The sequence below is a fragment of the Myripristis murdjan genome, chromosome 5 (assembly GCF_902150065.1).
Source record: "Myripristis murdjan chromosome 5, fMyrMur1.1, whole genome shotgun sequence".
NCBI lineage: Eukaryota > Metazoa > Chordata > Actinopteri > Holocentriformes > Holocentridae > Myripristis > Myripristis murdjan.
Genome location: NC_043984.1, coordinates 34939124 through 34959867, shown reverse-complemented (window position 1 = coordinate 34959867; position 20744 = coordinate 34939124). Strand labels below are relative to the sequence as shown.

Genomic DNA, 20744 nt, shown 5'->3' with positions numbered 1-20744 from the left:
TAAACTGAGTCCAGAGTTCGGCTGATGGGTTAGAGTTAGGGAACTGGTTTTCTTCATAATTCTGACAAGTCGGCGTTACACAACTGAGAAGTCCGAACCAGACTTCTCGCTCTGAGGAAAATCTGGTCTTCTGTGCTCCTGGACTTTTAATCTCATCTGTTGGGATTTTGCAGTAACTGAATACTGTAACAGCCCTGTGTATATATGGTGTATATCGGAATACTTTTTACATATTCTCAGTTTCTTTCCTCTATATTTATTGATGTAATATTTCTGTAGGAGTAACACACATATCTATACATCATCCACTTAATGTACACTTTTTTTTTTCTTTTTTTTTTTTGTTACAGATTTCTAATGCAAACATTTTTATATTCCTTATCTCTTATTCTGTTTCTTTTCCTCTTGAGATTTTGAAAAGCTGCAGCTGACCCAGTTTCCCCTCACGGATCAATGAAGTTTTTCTGATTCTGATTCTGTTACAATTGATTTTCATGCGATTTACTTTAAGGAGGCACCGCTCCCTCCGTCCAGTCGCGTCTTGTGCACGTGCATGTGCACCGCTGCCATGCACGCTCGTTTCCCCTCACCGAAGAGACTCGACTTGGACGAGGAATTGAATCTCAGGTCGTGCTATTTGAGCTGTTTAAGTTACGATTTTAGATTCTTCCCTCTCTACAAAGTTGCCTGCCATAACTTTAATATCACGTTACGGCCTCGCCTTTTTATTTTGGCCCCCAACAAACACAGGGCCGGCCCAACAAGGCTGCAGGACGGCCGCACACAGCCTCGAGAGTGAGAGGAAAATTGATAATAAGTGGAGAGCTGAAGGGGTATTCTTACTTTGAGAGCGGCTCCAAGAACTCAGTCAAAATATTTCATATATAGGATATGGCGGAGTCATAAGTTCACAGGACGGATCTGAAAAGAAACAGCAAACAGACTTCAGATTCATCAAAAATAGAGATCAGTGGAGAGAGTGCATCAATTTAGAGGAAATAAAACGTCTTTGAAGGGGTGACTAATGAAAGAAATATTTTAAAAGGTGAATATTGTGTCAAATATAATGTAAATTAAATGTAATTTAATTTTTAATTTATTATTTTATTTTATTTTATTTTATTTTTATTTTATTATTTAAAATGTAATCATTTAAAAATTGTTTTATTTAATTTTTGAGTGGAATCATAATGTTTTAGTTTTTGTTTTTAATTTAATTTTAATTTTGTTTTTTAATTTATTTATTATTTAATTTTTGGGTAGCATGTCAAATAATGTTGGATTTATTTTTTATTTTATTTATTTATTTATTTATTTTATGTTCAAAAAGTAACACCAATTTTGATTATGGAGATGATTTCCTGATGCTGCAGGTGGTTCCTGTGTTCTTGCTGTTCACGTGCTAACAGCAACATGTTTCACGTTCTTCAACACCGTCACCAGAAACACTGAGAACCAGCTCAGCTCTCACATCACTTTCTGCTTGCTGACGTCTCACTGACGGCCACCACTCCTCCTCCATCTGCTGTTTTTTTTTTTTTTTTTTTCATCTCTTCTCATTCCGGCCACACAAAGATGTCCTCTGCTCCGGCCAATCAACACGTGGAAGACATAATGAAGGCTGAAAATGTGAACAGCTTGAATGACGGGCAAAAAAGACAGTCTGAAGAATTAATTCATGGAACAGGATAAGCCAATTTCAGGAAATAAGAGCCATAAAATGACAGATAGACATGAAATCTGAGGGAGCTTGCAGCTTGGACTCCCACATCATGATTTGATTTGATTTGTTTTTTGGATAAATAAGTTTAAAATTAGCATTATCCATGATAAAACCACCTTTCTGTACATTTGACCCCAGAGGAGGAGAACAACAATACTGATGATGATGATGATGATGATGTTGGTAGCACTTTTGGAAAGGCTGTCACAAAGCAGCAGCTTCATTAGCACACTGACACGGAGACAAAATGGCGGCGCGTGACCGGTTGCTGGCTTTCTGCACATATGAATAAAAATGGATTCAAAAGTCACAAAAAGTGTTGGTGGCAGATTATTGTGTGGAACAAGTATGACAGATCCTGTTTTCTTTCATCTTTAAAAACCCCACGGCGAAGGTCAGGTAAGGTAAAGTAAAACTTTAATGTCCCTGTGGGGCAAAAACCACAACACACACATGGGGACAACTCGCACAACACACAACACGGGAGCCAGAGATCAGAAAACACAGACATCAGCTGACACCAGGGCTTCCAAAGAGCAGCGAGCGAGGACGGGACAAAGGGGCGTCTCTGCCGCTTGGTGCTGCATTCAGGAACCTCGACCCTGAAGGAGGCAGCTGGAGCTCAGGCATGATGGGCTGAGCCTCATGCCCGGTACACGCTGTGCGACTTTGGGATGACCGATCGGCGGTCCTACGTCGCTCGGTGAGAGAGGATCAGAGACAGACGCTGTCTCTGTTGTCAGGTTTCCATCCAAATATATCACAAATTTTAACCGAATTTTCAGAAAACCGGCAACACAAAATGCTAATTTATGCACGTTTCCATTCACTTCTGTTCTGCGGATATTTGGAGTCGGTTCATCGAGGTGAGCAAAAGGTGGCGCTAATTACACCACTGCAGAAGAAGAGGGCGCAACGTGATGATGTGTTACAGCCGCGTCAGTCAAAAATCAAATCTTTGTTGTTTGCTATCCAGTACAGCATTAATATTGTTTTCTTAAATAAGTTCAAGAAAAGTTCAAGTCTCATCTTCAGTCCAAACGTAACGGCTGTTGTTGTCGTCTGCTGCCATTTTTCCTCTGTCCAGTGGAGTGGAAGTCACATGATGATGAACATCAGCGTTTATTCGCAAAGCGTGTTTCCATAGCAACTTATTTGCATTTTCCTTTTATCGATACACCAACTTTTCCACCTCCCCCGTGCGTAAAAACTTTTTTTTTTTTTTTTTTTGCGATTTTTGCTAATTTTCAGTGTTTCCATTCGGGTTTTTATAGCGCAAACTGAAAATGCGAATAAAAACAGTTGGATGGAAACCCACCTAGTGTCAGAAATTTGGGATAACCAGCTCCTGCGACCAACGACCACTAACCAACCAATAGGAACGTAGCATGAACAGTTGGAGAAGTCATAACCCGTGTAGCAACAGTATGGGAAGCTTTGCCTTTCCGTTGCATCTTTGCCTGTGATTCAGTTGGTGTGATCATCGTTCAGTCTACATACATCAAACTCGGATGTCGTAACAGCAGCGCTGGATTCACTTAAGAAGTGGGGGGGCCAAGAAGTGCCGTGTTGTGAGTTCTGCTCATTCACTGTGCCTCTATTCCGTGCACCTCATCCATGCCCCTATGTTGCAACACTTACGGTATAAAAAATAAAACAACGTTTGGCTTGTTCCTGTTAACTCAGACACACATGCCCCAAATCCATCACCAGGATTGAGGTGTCTTAATTAATTAAATTAATGCTTTGGGCTTGTCGTTTCAATGTATATCATGAATTAAGGCGCAGTGAGGTCCGTGGCTGGGTAGGCAGGATCAGCCAGAGCTTAAATCGCAAAGTTCATGCATACAAAAATATATATTAAGTAGAACTCAATATTAAAACCACTGCAAAGTCAATCAAGCTGCCACTGTCAAAAATGTAGTTATTGATATCGGCGGATTATAGTGCGCACACAATTACTGCCAATTAATAATCTGAGACAAACATCCACCTGCATTTCTGCAGGATTTACAGCCCAGGAGCTCCCAAAGACAAGATCACAACAAGAAATCAGCTGAATCTCAACAACACAGGATTTCCAGCTCCAGTGCAGTCTATAAGAGCAACAACAATAGAGAGAGAGAGAGAGAGAGAGAGAGAGAGAGAGAGAGAGAGAGAGAGAGAGAGAGAGAGAGACCTCTGCTCTGAGCATGATCCCAGTGTGATTCGGTGTTTGCCTGCAGCAGAAACCTCTCGGCGTGGCGTGATGCTCGGCGGTTTCCATGGCGACACACTTGAGGAGGATGAGCCCCCTTTGGCCGGCGGGGTTAAAGTGTCAATTTTGAGACATCAGCGTAATGAGCGCAAAAACAAAGTGAGAGCGGCAGCGTCGGGCCTGCCGGCCACTCGTCGTCAGCGCTCAGCGTGGTCGAGTCACGACAGGAAGGGGGCGCCGTTCGGTCGTTTTACAGCTGCAGAATCACATCACATAGAAAAGATCTCCATAACGTTCAGACTCTACTCTCTGGAAACCAGCAGCTCATGTTGGGATCCATGGAATCTCAGGATCCTTGCTGGAATTTCAAAATAAAGTTAATTGAGAGGCTGAAAGAAAAAAAAAGGGACACCCTGTAGGCGAACAGAATTCTGTATTTGATCTTCTCGTCTTATTGTGATCAACATAAAACATGAGAAAAAAAATGGGAGTGCTTTTTGGATTGTGTTCTATCTTATTGTGTACTTTATCTTAATTTGTATTTATTTATTTGTTGTATTTATTTATTCTTATTCTTATTTGACTTTATATTTTTATCTTTCTTTCTTTACCCTAATTTTTTGTTATTTGTCGTATTTTTATATTATTATTTAAGTTTTTATTTATCTATTTATTTATTTACACTCAGTGGCTGTTATGCACTCAGAAAGCACCCATCCATAGATAAGAGTCTGTTTTTTTTTTGTTTTTTTTTGTTTTTTGTTTTTGTTTTTAATTTCAAAGTAAAGGGCAGTTAAGAAAATGGGTGGGGGGGTGGGGTGGGGGGGGGGGGTCGAATGATTTTTTTTTTTTTATTTTGTATTTTTTTTTTTATTATTATTTTAGAGCAGTTGCCCTCTGAGTGCATAACAGCCATGACTCCTTCAGTGGTTTAAAAAAAAAAAAAAAAAAAAAAACTATAAAAACTCTGGTTGCAACCTAGATTCACAGAAGCTTCACAAATATAGGGCTATCATCAAAAGACAGGACCAGTTTTTGTTAGTTGCCATAGAAACCATTAGCAGCCAAAGTCACAGATTTAAAGAACAACATTCTCAGAATCGGAATCATCAGCCGAAGAAGAAAATATACAAAAATAATATCTGAGAATATCTGAGTACTTTCTCTTGGAGTCAAAGCAGCAAAAAGTCGGATCTATAGTTTGTGAAGATGTCTGATCTCTGCGAGCTGAGATCGCAGGTGATGCGGCGACAGACTGCAGCCGCCGAGGAGACGCTGGCTCTGCTTGAGGAGACGCTGGCCGAGTACGAGCTGAAAAACTCTCGCCTGAAACTGAAGGTGGAGAGGCAGCAGAGGCTCCTGGACGCCATCTTGCTGCCGGAGGTGCGACTGCACAGAGGTTCGTAAGTTTTAAACGCCATTTTCACATCAGCGACTCACCTGGACCCTGACAGGCGGGGATAACCGTCAGTTAAGATTCAAAAGAAAACACTGAGACAATCTGCAGCATCTACATCAACATTCTAAAACAAAAAACTCTGAATTTTCTAGACAACTACTACTAGTACTACTAACAATCCGGTCTTTAAGTGTGACGTAACACCCTTTCAAAATACTATTTCCGGGTCCAAACGCTCTGACAGATACTCAAAACAAACGACAATGGCTTAACCGGTGAACTTGTTTACAATCACTTCTGTCTTCAGTGAGGTACCTGCGAGAATGAAAAAACGCTAAAACTCCTTCAATTCCAACAAAAAAAGACAGTTTACGAGGTTGAGGTGAGTTAGAAGTTAGCAGTAAGCTTGCTAGCTAGTTGACATCTTAAGATGATATGTCAAAAAAAAAAAACGTACAGAGGTCCGTTTCACAAAGCAGGTTTAGTGAAAACTCTGAGTCTGTTAACCCTGAAATGAGGGAAACTGAGAGAAAGAGGGGTAACTCTAGTCTGTTTCACAGAGGGAGGTAACTGAAGCTCTCGGTCGGTTACCGCAGTAACAGACTCCATGAAACTAACCTGGTTGGGACCAGGTTTTTCTCATGAAACCTCGAGTTTCTCTCTGTGTCCGCCCTCTTTCAGCCACACACGGTATTTAACTTCCTCATTCATTCAGTCAACAGGCGGGTTTTGGCGTGGCGTATTAGTTCTGCTGTCTGTTATTTAAAAAATAATAATTAAAAAAAAAACAAAAAAAACTGTCAGTCTGCCTTTATTAGAAGTCCATTAGTAGTTAGGTGGAGACTTTTTTCACGAACATGGCATGTCCTTTCAACAACGATCCCGTGGATGAAGGTGCAGTGTTACTGCGTAGAGAATTAAATATTCGTCGGGAGATAAGACCGCGCATAGATGTTTATGCCGAGGTCTTACCTGTTTGAACAATGTTTTTATATTTCATCTTAAACTGCCGCCAAGTGCGCTTCTCCCCCGCGGGATTGCACCTAAATGAAATAAATTAATAGGCTACCATTCAAGCAGTTTTCCCCTGTAATATTATTGTGATTGCAACGGACTACATGTAAACTTACGCAGTGACCGGAGCAGCAATGCTCTCCCACACCGTCTCCTTTTCCTTTGCCGCTGCAGCGGTGTTGCACTTTTTTTTTTTTTTTTAACATTTTCAAACTCGCTGTATGAATGCATTAAGATGTCTAATTCAGCTGGGGTGAAAAACGCAGCCCGACGCTTCCCCGTTGCCCTGGTGACTCGTCAAATCGGGGTTCCATTGACGCTGTCATTTCTTTTTATAGCTGTGGTGCTATAGCTGTGGTAACACACTTAACTCCAGGTGAAACTACTAAGTTGATCAAACTAACTCAAATCAGCTGTTCTGGAACCGAAAACTCAGAGTTTCCTATCTCAGAGTAGATCAGCTCAGAGTTCAGGGTAAGACTCGGAGTTTGTTGAACCTGCTTCGTGAAACGGACCCCAGGACTGCTATAACTTTTGACGTAAATGAAGATGAAAAATTTAATATTTATATATGTTCTCTTTCTCGTCGCTAGGAAAGCGGTAGAATGACAATGGTATCGTTTTTTAGACTCAGATCTGTTAGAACAACCAGGAACACAGCACTGTGGCATATTGAAATGACGAGGATTGGACCCGGAAATAGTATTTTGAAAAGGTGTTACGTCACGACTTAAAGACCGGATAGAGTAATAGTGGTAGTAGTATATTAGTAGATGTAGTAGTAGTAATAGTTGTAATAGTAGTGGTAATAGTAGTACCTGTGGTAGTAGTAGTAGTGATAGTTTTTTTAGTAATGGTAATATTAATAGTTGTAGTTGTAGTAGTAGTAGTAGTAGCAATAGTAGTAGTAGTAGTAGTGGTAGTATATTAATTGATGTAGTTGTAGTAGTAGTGGTAGTATATTAATAATTGTAGTTGTAGTAGTAGTAGTAGCAATAGTAGTAGTAGTAATAGTAGTATATTAATTGTTGTAGTTGTATTAGTAGTAGTAGCAATAGTAGTAGTAGTAGTAGTAGTGGTAGTATATTAATTGATGTAGTTGTAGTAGTAGTAGCAATAGTAGTAGTAGTAGTAGTGCTAGTATATTAATAATTGTAGTTGTAGTAGTAGTAGTAGCAATAGTAGTATATTAATTGTTGTAGTTGTATTAGTAGTAGTAGCAATAGTAGTAGTAGTAGTGGTAGTATATTAATTGTTGTAGTTGTAGTGGGAGTAGTAACAATAGTAGTAGTAGTGGTAGTATATTAATAACTGTAGTTGTAGTAGTCATAGTAACAATTGCAGTAGTAGTAGTAATAGTAGTAGTAGTAGTAGTAGTAATAGTAGTAGCAATAGCTGTAATAATCGTAGTAGTACTACAGAATTTTCTGGATTAAAGTTTTAAAATTCAGAGAAAAAAACTCTTTGAGATTAAAGTGGCTGTTCCATGTTCCATATCTATGTGATATTTAAATTTTTCCTTTTTAATAAATTTGCAAAAACGAATGTAGATTAATGAGAGAAAAAAATTAATTTAAAGGATTGTAGTATCAGGCTGCAACATAAGACAAGTGGAAAAAAGTGAAGGGGATCTGAATACTTTCTGAAAATACTGTAGATCCTAAGACATCCCATAGATCTTTGACAGAGATGTACTGAAAGGCCTAAAGATGAGTGTTTAGAAGCTGCAATCAATAAAATCATATAGTTTATTCTGAATTTTACAGGGAGGCGATGGAAGGAAGCCAGAACAGGGGTGATGTGGGACCTGCAGCTCGTTCTAGTTAATAATCTGAACCAACTGTAAAATATTTAACGATGCTTGACTGAGGCTTGTGTGTAGAGGGAATTACAATAATCTAGACAGGACTAAATCAAAGTGTGAATCAGAAGTTCAAGGTCTGTAGAAGATATGCTATTTTTGTGATGTTTCTTATTTAAATAATCAGAGATTATCTGTGTGATGATGACAACATCCAGTGTCAGTGCTGCAAACTCTATGCACAAGCCAACATGCTTGCGTGAAAATTTTGTAAGTGTACTGATGATGTCAAGATAGCTTTGTTTAGGTCATATTGTACCTCATATACTGCACACCTGTGGTGCAGGTACAGTGCTGCAAAAATGAGAAAAATCCAGGTGGCATATAATGATGCATTTAGGATTTTACTTAGGCACCCAAGATGGACAAGTGCAAGCCATATGTTTGTAAGCAGTGATGTACCCACTTTTCATGCTGTCCTTAGAAAGTTTATGTACAGTTTTATGTGTCGACTTAGCCAGTCGAAGAATGGAGTCATTATGGCCCTAGTGGTGCCTGCACAAAGTGACACAAAATATCTGTCATACTTTTGGAAGCACTGGAATAGATACCTGTATGTGTTTTAAACCTACTTGTTGTGTTGTTGTTGTTGTTGTTTTATTGTATTGTCTGTACTTTTGTATGTATTTTATATGGACCTGAGTCTGGAATAAAGTTTATATACACTCCTGATCAAAATTTTAAGACCAGTTGAGAAATTGCAAGAATTTACATTTTGCACTCTTGGATCTTAAGAAGGTTCTAAGTAGAGCTTCAAAATGCAAAAAGAAGAAATGGGAGTGAGACAAAAAAAAAATATTTGAGTAAGCAATTTCTTGCAAACAACCATTAAACTGAAACAGGCTGTTCATCAGCTGATCAAAAGTTTAAGACCACAGCCTTTAAAAGCCCAAATATTCGCAAAAATGTGGATTCAGTGTCATTTTCTGTCAGGTATCCACACTGTCATGACCTCCTGATGGCAAAGGCAAAAAAGCTTTCTCTCTTTGAACGCGGTCGGATTGTTGAGCTGCATAAGCAAGGCCCAACAACAAGGCCCTCACAGCGTGCCATTGCTGCTGAGGTTGGACGCAGTAAGACAGTCATTTTAAACTTCTTAAAAGATCCTGAGGGTTATGGAACAAAAAAGTCAAGTGGTAGACCCAAAAAAATTTTACCGGCCCTGAGCCTGGAGGATCCAATTGGCTGTCCGTCAAGACACGGGACGATCCTCGGCCCAAATTAAGCTTGTCTCTGGTGCCAACTGCAGTCCCATAACCATCAGACGGCATCTGCGAGAGAAGGGTTTTAAGAGCAAAAAACGTCTTCAAAGGCCTCGTCTCCTTCAACGGCACAAAATCGCCCGTTTGGAGTTTGCACGAGAGCACCAAACATGGGACATTGAAAGGTGGAAGAAAGTTTTATTCTCTGATGAGAAAAAAATTTAACCTTGACGGTCCTGATGGCTTCCAACGTTACTGGCATGACAAGGAGATCCCACCTGAGATGTTTTCTACACGGCACAGTGGAGGGGGCACCATCATGATCTGGGGTTTTTTTTCCTTCAATGGAACAATGGAGCTTCAGGTTGTGCAGAGGCGTCAAACGGCAGCTGGCTATGTGGAGATGTTGCAGGGGGCATCCCTCATGACTGAAGGCCATCGTCTGTGTGGTAATGACTGGGTTTTTCAACAGGACAACGCTGCAGTTCTCAGTGCCCGCCTGACAAAAGACTTCTTCTAGAGAAATAACATCACTCTTTTGAACCATCCTGCGTGTTCCCCTGATCTAAATCCAATTGAGAACATTTGGGGTTGGATGGCAAGGGAAGTTTACAGAAATGGACACCAGTTCCAGACAGTGGATGCCCTCCGTGAAGCCATCTTCACCACTTGGAGCAACATTCCCACTAGCCTCCTGGAAACACTAGCATCAAGCATGCCGAAATGAATTTTTGAGGCGATTAACAAGAAAACTTTTTTGCCTTTGCCATCAGGAGGTCATGACAGTGTGGATACCTGACAGAAAATGACACTGAATCCACATTTTTGTGAAGATTTGGGCTTTTAAAGGCTGTGGTCTTAAACTTTTGATCAGCTGATGAACAGCCTATTTCAGTTTAATGGTTGTTTGCAATAAATTGCTTACTCATTTTTTTTTTTTTTTTGTCTCACTCCCATTTCTTCTTTTTGCATTTTGAAGCTTTACTTAGAACCTTCTTAAGATCCAACAGTGCAAAATGTAAATTCTTGCAATTTTTCAACTGGTCTTAAAATGATCAGGAGTGTATATAGTCCATGAAGATTCATAGTGTCTACACTTTATATAGATAATAAAGTTTCATCTGTATCAGACACGAAACAGGTTTCTTCTTACCTTACATGTTTCGGCGGTAAGCTTCCGCCTTCATCAGCTGATGTTACACGTGTCTTTATGTGTAACATCAGCTGATAAAGACACGTCACACACCACCTAGTGACACCTCTGATGAAGGCGGAAGCTTACCACCGAAACATGTAAGGTAAGAAGAAACCTGTTTCGTGTCTGATACAGATGAAACTTTATGATCTATACAGGAGTGTATATATTAAAGAAAACACTGGGCTAGCTTTGAGACATGAAGACATGAACTGGTCAAAGATGACAAAGAGATTCTCAGAGGCAGGTTTGATGTTAGAGTGAAGTCGGCCAATAATCTCATCAACTGAGGCGGTGAGGTTATCAGGACCATGTAAAACAAAGTTTTTATTGGGGCTCTGGTGGGCGAAGTTACGGGATGTCCGATCTTTGGTCGCCAAGCAATCATGGAGGGAACTGGAATTAGGTGAGAATAAGGAACAACCTATTTCTCACCTAATTACAAAACAAACCAACAAAAAAACAAAAAAAGCAAGTGTTGATTGTCACCATATCTGTTTTTTTTTTTTTTTTTTTACAAAAGCTTTAGTAGGGATTATGCTGACATGAAGTGATGCTGACAGGCTCAGGTCAGCTTCCAAGCATAATTGTGTGTCTCTCTCTCTCTCTGTGTGTGTGTGTGTGTGTGTGTGTCTGTGTTTTTTCCAGTGGTGTGTAAAGAGGAGGTTCCCCCTGAGCAGCTTCAGCGGACCCCCAGTCTGGAGTTCGAGCCCCCACACATTAAGGAGGAACAGGAGGAACTCTGCACCAATCAGCAAGGAGAGCAGCTTCAGGATATCACCAAGCTGCCGTTCACTGCTGTCCCTGCGCAGAGTGAGGATGATGAAGAGGAAGCTCAGTGGAGCAGAGACGCCTGCTGCTCCACTGGACAGATGGAAGCAGAAGATGGTGGAGAGGAACGAGCCAGGAACCCAGAACCCTCCTCTGAGGCTGAGACTGAGGACAGTGATGACTGGGATGAGACCAGTGAAGTCCAGTCAGGTTCAAACCCACTGAGTGACGTCCCTCTCAGTCATGACAGTCCTGATGTGGGAGAGAAACCAGCTTCCTGCTCCAAGACCAAGAACACAGGAAAGAGTACATTCCCCTGCTCACTCTGTGGTAAAGGGTTTACACAGAAAGGATCCCTCAAGCGACACATGAGAATCCACACTGGAGAGAAACCATTCGTCTGCTCACTCTGTGGTAAAGGGTTTATACAGAAAGGATCCCTCAAGCGACACATGAGAATCCACACTGGAGAGAAACCATTCGTCTGCTCCGTCTGTGGTACAGGGTTTGCCAGGAAAGGAACCCTCAAGCGACACATGGGAACCCACACTGGAGAGAAACCGTTCCCCTGCTCACTCTGTGGTAAAGTGTTTACCAGGAAAGAAACCTTCAAGGTACACATGAGAATCCACACTGGAGAGAAACCATTTGTCTGCTCCATCTGTGGTAAAGGGTTTACCACGAGTGGACACCTCAATGAACACATGAGAATCCACACTGGAGAGAAACCATTCGTCTGCTCACTCTGTGGTAAAGCGTTTACCAAGACAGGAACCCTCAACCAACACATGAGAACCCACACTGGAGAGAAACCATTCGTCTGCTCCGTCTGTGGTAAAGCGTTTACACAGAAAGGACACCTCAACCAACACATGAGAACCCACGTTGGGGAGAACCTGTAGAGACGCAGTCCTGCGTGTGTGTGTGTGTGTGTGTGTGTGTGTGTTTCTGTGTGTGTGTTTGGGAGAAGCTTCACTGAGCATCATACAGATGTAAGCAAACACGAGTGTGTCGGTGAGATGTTTCAGAGTCAATGCTGATGTTAGAGATGCAGCACATCCCAACACATGTTGTATATCTTGTGTTAATACAGAGAGAATTAGAGTTCCAGCAAAGTGTTTACTGTAATAAATGCCTGTTTACTAAATAAACTGTTTCATGTGAGAATGCAGACAGTGTGTGTGTGGCTGCTTTTCCTGTGTTTTTGTGGTCTCCTATGCAGCAGTCACCCAAAGTTGACTCCAGTCATTGAATTCAGGTGTTTCGTTCAGTCCTGTTGCCAGCCCAGAACCCGTTGGTTCTGGGCTCGGCCTCGGCCCCTCAGCTCCACTGAAGGGAAATCTGAACGCTTCAGCTCACCGAGACATTTTGGACAATTCTCTGCTTCCAGCTTTGTGGGACCAGTTTGGGGAAGGAAGGCCCTTTCCTGTCCCAGCATGACTGAGCCCCAGAGCACAGAGCAGCTCCATAAAGGTGTGGCCGGCTGAGTTTGGTGTGGAAGAAGTTGAGCGGCCCGCACAGAGCCCCGACCTCAACCCCATCCAACACCTTTGGGATCAACTAGAATGGAGACAGTGAGCCGGGCCCTCTGGTCCAACATCAGTGTCTGAGCTCACAAATGCTCTTCTGGATGAACGGGCAGAAACTCCCACAGACACTCCAACATCTGGTAGAAAGCCTCCCAGAAGAGTGGAAGCTGTTCCAGCTGCAAAGGACCAACTCCATATTAAAGGCCCAATGGCATGAAAAATGCAATTTTGGTTGTTTTTTGGTGATGGGAAGGTCTCGAGGCCACATAAATACTGTCCCATGCATTAAACCTGTGATAAATGAAGAAATGCAAACAGCCTGTTTTCACAACTCTGGTTGTGTCCGAAATCACTCACTCATTCACTACTCCCTACTCGCTATATAGGGAATTCAATGTAGTGGACTATATAGTGAACTCAATAGGGGAACGCTTCAGACTCTACTTCGCTCGTTGTTTGGCGCCGTTAATTACGTCGCGTTGCTTGTCCGCAATGCATGACGGGATATATTGCCTGGTTAGTGACCATCGGATGTCCACTACATTTCACGGTGGATTGTGGGATACATCCAGTGGACTATATAATGAACATTAATAATCACTAAACATTCAGACACCCAAAATGGCGTAATCACTATATAGTGCACTATATAGTGATTAGGGAGTGATTTCGGACACAGCCTCTCTCTTTAAAATGCGTGGACAGCACTTCCCCCTTTTTTGTGATGTCACACATAAGGCGACTCCGCCCACTTAAACTAGCCGGCCCGCCTCCACTCCCCAGGTAACAAGCTAACAAGTTAGCCACATGCTGAAGAAACGTTGCTGCCCCCCAGACGGATGCAAGGAGACTCATGTTTCTCTGCACACTCTTCCAAAAGAAACACACGGGACAGACCAGCGGCTGACGGTCATTTTTTCCCGGGTCCCGCTGGGTTTTAGTCCAAATTTGCTCGTCTGTTCGGCTCATTTCAGCGCCGACTCTTTTATCAACCTGACACAATACAATGCCGGTTTCACAAAGACATTTTGTAAAGGATGCTGCTGTCCCCACATTGTCTGGACCAACGTCAACTCTACGACCAATAAGTGATTTTTTGTCTCTGTCTCATCAGGACGAAAACATTTCCAGAAGTTGTAAAGTTTTTCATTACTACCGTTGATAACTTGCCTGTGATTGGCCCGACCATATCCAATCCAATCCAATCCAACTTTATTTATAAAGCACTTTAAAATAACCACAGAGGCCCAAAGTGCTGTACAGTAACATAAAACCATAAAATACGTTAAAACATAAAACATAAACTACAGTACAATACAGAAATCACAGAGGACAGTATAAACACATAAATCAACAACTTACAGTGTTAAAGTGCAGAGACAGAGAGAGAGAAAGAGAGAGAGAGAGAGAGAGAGAGAGGGAGAGAGAGAGAGAGAGAGGCTTTTAAATCTCCCCGTTAGCTTTTACCTTTTCGTTGTGTGCACTGATGTGGAGCCTGAGCTGCTCATCCAGAGCTGTGTCTGTCCGGCTCTTCCCAAAGGTGTTCAGGTGGATCTGAGGATCTGAGAGCGGATGTGGGCTGTGGAGGTTTGGTGCTCCAGCAAAGCCTCGGCAGGCTGTGCAGGTCGCAGTCCACCTCTCTCAGCCAGACGCTGCCGCGACCTGCCAAGAAAAGGAGACTCGGAAAGCAACAACCTGCGAGCTTGACCACATCCACACAACCCGCTCTTTCTTTTTGTACCGTTCCGTTTGAAGTAAATCTATCTATCTATCTATCTATCTATCTATCTATCTATCTATCTATCTATTCCGGTTGAAAAGTCCTCACAATTTGTGTCCCTTCCTTTGGATTAAATCCTTGAGGTGTTGGTTTCCCAGTTAATATTACGTTTTTGTCCCTCAAATATCAAGTTAGAAAGTCTTTTCATGGGAAATCTCCACCTTCGCTGCTAGCCAAAGCACTGTGACGCCGGTGACGGCAGCATCACGAGATCTTGTGGGGGGTTCAGGGCCTGTCAGGATTCCCGACATTCCCGACTCGGGAAGCCAAACCTCAGAGGCAGAGAAGCGCTGCCCATTGAAGACAGCGGGAGAACAGACTATGCATGCGCATTGTTTTCTTATTCTCCAGTTCAGACATGTTTGCAGATGCACGCGGTCAGTTCAAACAGGCAAGGCAAGGCAAGTTTATTTGTATACCACTTTTCAGCAACAAGGCAATTCAAAGTGCTTTACATAGAGCATAAAAGGCATTAAAACAATATAAAAGCAACACAGGAAAACATACATAAAAACAATTAATAAAAAAGAAGCTAAAAGGAGAATAAGATGATAAAGCAGGACATTAAAAGTTACAGTGCAGTGTAAAATATTAACCCTTAATGTGGTTTAATGGAGGGCAGCGGCAAACAGAAAAGTCTTCAGCTGTGATTTAAAAGAACTGAGAGTCGCAGCAGATCTACAGTTTTCTGGGAGGCAAGAAAACACACAGCAATGAAACAATTTGATTGGCTGATGTACAGTACACTGTATGTATTTGAATTGTGTGACGTCCTCTTTGATTGGATTAAAAATGTAAATATTCTTCTTCTCTTGTTTTATATTCGTGTACTACGGAGCCACGAAGGGGCCATAGAGAGAACAATACAACACACCAGGCCACGTTTTACTACATTGTGCGCCAGAAATGTTTGAGTGCGAACCAGATACAGTTTGACTCACTTTTTTGAATAAATAATTTTTGTATAACTGTAGTCCTCCTTCCAATCCGGTGCCAGGGTTGGGGCTTCCTGCTGCTGCTGGGGGCTGTGGGACAGAGCCAGGCGGCTGAGAGTGTAGCACTTTTGTCACTATTTATGCAATAAAACAATTATTTGGCTACTGGACCAGTATCTAGGCTCGAAGGGAATGGTGGCATCAACTAGAAATAACAAGACCAGAGACAGGTTTTTTTTTTTATAAAAAATAATTGGCTGTTTACTGAAGTAGAATAAAAATTTTATAGATCAATAAATTTGGAAAATAAATAAATGAAATAAAATATGTACAATAAATATATATATACAAAGTAATTGTATATATACAGTAATGTGTATCGATATTATAGTAATATGGTAATATAATATAGAGTGTGTGTTAAGTACATAACTCCACATGTGTTCATTCATAGTTTTGATTCCTTCAGTTATAGTCATGAAAATAAAGAAAACGCATTGAATGAGAAGGTGTGTCCAAACTTTTGGCCTGTACTGTATATATATATATATATATATATATATATATATATATATACACACACACACACACACACACACACACATATATATATATATATATATATATATATATATATATATTAGAAATTAGATATAAGACCGGTCTTTTAATTGTTTAATCTAATTTCTAATTATTCAATTCTAACGTTATCTGTTTCTTACTCTTAAGTTAACTCTCTTTCTTTCTCTGTTATTTTTCATTAAACAGTTTTCTTCACCTTACATTAAAATAAAACAACATACATTCATTGAAAATAAACAGGATATCCAAAATGTTCAGTGTTCACTTAATATTCAGTTCAGTCTGATCAATGGAATTTCTATGACACAAATATCTCATATATTATATAATTCAGTTCGGTTCTGTTGTCGTATCCAATCCAGTTTTTATCAGTTCAGTGTTAGTTATCCAAACCGTGCGGGTTAGGGTCCGGCTGTGCCGAACGGGTTACAGGTCCTGGGGTAGGCTCGCCATCGAATCCTATCGGGGTGTGTATGCTGATTTCAGTTCCACAGAAGAGGAAGGTGGGGTCCTTGTCCGTCGTCGGGCTGTCTTCACAGGTCGGGCAAAAAAACCTGGCCTGTATAATGGCCATAAACAATACATAAAATAATTAATTGTCTTTCCATCCGAAAGGAATGGGTAACTCAATCAATAAAGGCTACATGGCTGTTGCTGGGGAGTAACTGCTCAGCTCACTGCTGTGTGTTGCCATGGTTACCCGATAGCGTCTAACAAAATGTTACTACTATTCAGCAAAAAAAAAACGATCACTCAGTATAAAATAATCAAACAACAGATATTAATACAGAGATTATTAAGGTTAAAGCTACACCTTCGGATAGCAAAACAAATACAACTTATCAGATTTACACGTTTATAATTCGTTTGGTTGATTATTTACACCGCTGACTCATTACTGTGTAACATGAGCATTAAGACTTAGAAGTAGAAGTAAAAGGTGAAAACTCACCAAAACCGTCTTCAGTGGTTTCATAAATCGCCACTGGGATGTAGCAGGGTATATTCTCTGCTTTGACATGAATAATCTTCCTTAAAGGGGTTTATATTTTCGTTGGATCATTTGTTAACTTTTTCTGTCTTTTTCTTCCGTTGGTGTCTGTCAGTTGAGCTCAGCCGGCTCGCGCATAGTATTTACTATGTATCTCACCTCTTAAAGAGACAGTATCACAGTAAATGGAGGGGGAAACATTTAATATCAAATGGGATATGATATAAGCATATAATATATGTTTATAGTTTTATGGTTATTAATGTTATATTTATATATTTATTATATATTTATTGCTGTTTCCCAATCATGGGTTACATCAGCATAGGCGGAAATCCCGGGGGGATCGGAGGGGGACAGAGACCCCTCCATCCATAAAGAAATAGTTCATATTTTACTGATATTTTGAATTTGTCTCTGGATAGATATCTGTTTTTTTTTTTACTTTTAAAGTAGGCTATTTGTACTTTGAGTTTGATGTTGTAGAGGCCCACAGTTACACTTTATAATTTAAATGTATAAGGGCTGTGCATTTTAAATTGCATTATTTTGTGGCATAGTTTCATTTCATTTTCTTGTTTTATCTCAAAGGGACAGTGTACAGCTCAAACCCCTAGCGGCGCCAGGATTTTGTGAATGGGTGGGCCTACAGAAAAACGGGTGGGCCAATAAAAAAAAAAAAAAGGGGAAAACACAGCACCGCACTGCCACCTGCATTACAGCAGCCGTGTCTGCACCAGAGTGGCTATCGTGTCGCTGTCCTCACCTCAGTGCTGAACTGGACAAAGACGTTTAACTGAGCAGACTTCATTTCTCTCTCTTATTGACTGCACAAAACTGTAAACGGAAATATATCTTTAAAGGTTTTGTCTCTCTTCCTCCATTTATTTAACCAACCAAGCTACACTGTTACAACATAGCCTACTCAGATCGAACAGAAAGTGCAACATTATTTAAGCAATAAGCCCCGAGAATCCGTGGGTTACAGTGATTTTACAACGGCTGAGGGGCGTTCTAAGGCACGACGCGCAGCGCAGTCTGCCATTGTAAAATCACTGTAACTCATGCCTTCAAGGGGTTTGTTGCTTTTATAAAATGGTTACCCTACATATAGCCATTAAAAAAACACACAAGAAAATGCAACAATAAAACTGAGAACTATTCATTCTTCCACCAAGCAAGATAGAGTGGACAGAATGGTTGCCAAACAACAACACAGACGCTAAGATCGCTTTTTCACCTATAGTGCCATCATCATGTCACATGAGGCTATTTGGGCTCGTTAATGTTGAAGTGCAGTTGTTAAAATAGTGTTCAACTATGTTTGGACTCTTCTTTGCGGGGACGGTGGCGTGCGTTTCGCAACAGGTGCGTTCTTGCGCACACGTATGCCTATAACGTCGGATGTAACAATAACAATAATAATAAAAATATACTGTTAATTTACCATACATCGGCGCTGTCACACTGTGTCCGCTTTGGATGGAGATAAAAGGCAGGTGGATCAGGTGGAATGGCCGCAGGAGTTTCCTCCTGGTCAACACGGTGTCGTTTGGTGAAAAAGCCAAGTAAGCTGCTCTGTTTCACCATAATAAACTCCGTCTCTCTTTTTTCTCTTTACCTGTACACATTTCTTTATTCCGGAGTGTGGGCGGGACCGTTAGCGCGCAAACTAACTCATTCATTTCATTGGGTCACATGGTGATGACGCAGCCGAGGGGCGGGCACTCACGTATGATAGAAAGCTGCTGATTGCCTGAGAAGCGAGCTTCACATGAGCTCTGCTAAGGCTGGCAATAGGATGAACATTTTAATCCCGAAAACATTTTCTTCTGATTGGGCGGGCCTGGCTCAAAATGGGTGGGCCCAGGTCCACCCGGGCCCATTGCTGGCGCCGCCTATGGCTCAAACATGAACTGTATGTCACTATTTGATGCCATATCTTGCTTTGTTTTTTGTTGACACCACAATAAATCTGTTTTTTGAAGAATAGTTTGATGTAGTTGGATTATTCAAAGTATTTCCTCTAGTTTTAGAGCTTATTTTGAGTTTCTAGTTCTTGTAAAGCTACTTTGATGGACTGCAGTGGAAATAGAACAGTGAGCAAAGAAGTGAGCGCCTGCTGTCGGCTGTGTCTTTCTTGCATTAGACTTAGAAGATTGCTGAAACTGCACGGTGTGTAGCCGCTTTAGAGATGAGCCTCTCTTCGTATAGTTTACTGAGGCTGACACTAGAGATCTTACAACACTGCCTGACCATTTTCTCCAGTCTGTTTCTGTTTTTAAGACTGAGATGTCCAAACCAGCAAATGACATTTAAGATTTTTTTGTGGCTTTTCTGCTTGACTTCAGTCACAGCAGAGAGAGAGAGACAGGAAAGGGAGGGTAGTGAGAGCGGATGACCTGCAGCAAAGAGCCTGAGGTCGGCTTCAAACCCGGGGCGCTGCGATCAGGACTCAGCCTCGGTGCACGCTCTCATCCCGTGAGCCCCAGATGACATTAAAATAAAGTACAGAGTCAATAAAACGTCTTCATCAGTGTCTGCAGCTCGCTTAAAAACAACAGACGCTGATTCATTTTTGCAGATGCCGTCAGTGTTTGCACCAAATTTCAGATGGTCACTCAGGACCGAGACCGTCCCAGATGTTTAAACTGCTGCACTGCTGTCGCTGGCTCGCCTTGAACCACACAGGAGCCACGAGGGCAGGACGTCCTCCCGAAGTCAACACACCTGTCTTTGGTTTTGGCCACATTCACCTGAAGGAAGGCCCGGTCGCACCTGGTAACTAATTCATGCAACACTGGGCCATGAGTGTGTTTACAACCATACACACTAATAACAGAGTCATCTGCATCTACTTAAGGATTTAACAAGATGAAAAATCCACTGGAAATCTGCTGAGGGAACCCATGGTGGAAATAACTTCATTTTTTAAATTTTTCTTCCTTTTTTTTCAATTTTTCTTGAAGCAGAGAAATCACTAAACGCATGGGTTCATCTGACTTCCAAGTCACTTCAAATTCAGCCCTCCACCTGCCTCTCATTAATACAGAATAACATTTTCAAGGTTTTCTTATTAAATTTTCAAGTTCAGGGAATCTGTTGCCCCCTTGTTGCTCAATTTAAAGTCAAACAAACCTTGCTGTATTTTGTTGTGTTCTCAGCACATCCCGTATTGCCAGAACCAACGTTCAGATTTAATAATTTGTGTTTCGCTTAATCTTGAATAGCTCGACCACATCTGTGTTGGGGTTTACAGACAGTGGTGCTCAGTTTGTCTGCAGTGATTCTCTTGGTTCCAAAGTCCAAATTTGTTTATTTTAAGTACCATAGTTAGCGATTATACATTTTGCAGATATTACAATCACCAGGTTTCTGTTAATATGTTGTATTTTATATATTTTAGATTTTGTATATCATTTTTCCTCCCTTTTCTCCAGCCGTTGGTTTCCATTCATTCCACTACGATATGAAAATGAGCTTTCTTCACACCAGTATTTCATCTCAAGAATAAAATCCTACGTGTTAGTTTTCCTAAAAGCAGCAGCACTGTTGTGTTTTCAGG

General features: G+C 41.2%; 1 protein-coding gene across 1 annotated transcript; it reads left to right on the top strand.

The window, feature by feature from the left end:
• The first annotated feature begins 5129 nt into the window (after positions 1–5129).
• Positions 5130–12264, top strand: LOC115359833 (gastrula zinc finger protein XlCGF8.2DB-like). The gene is made up of 2 exons (XM_030052475.1): positions 5130–5303; positions 11644–12264. Exons 1-2 carry the CDS (start codon positions 5130–5132, stop codon positions 12262–12264), a joined length of 795 nt encoding a protein of 264 aa, XP_029908335.1.
• The last annotated feature ends 8480 nt before the right edge of the window (positions 12265–20744 follow it).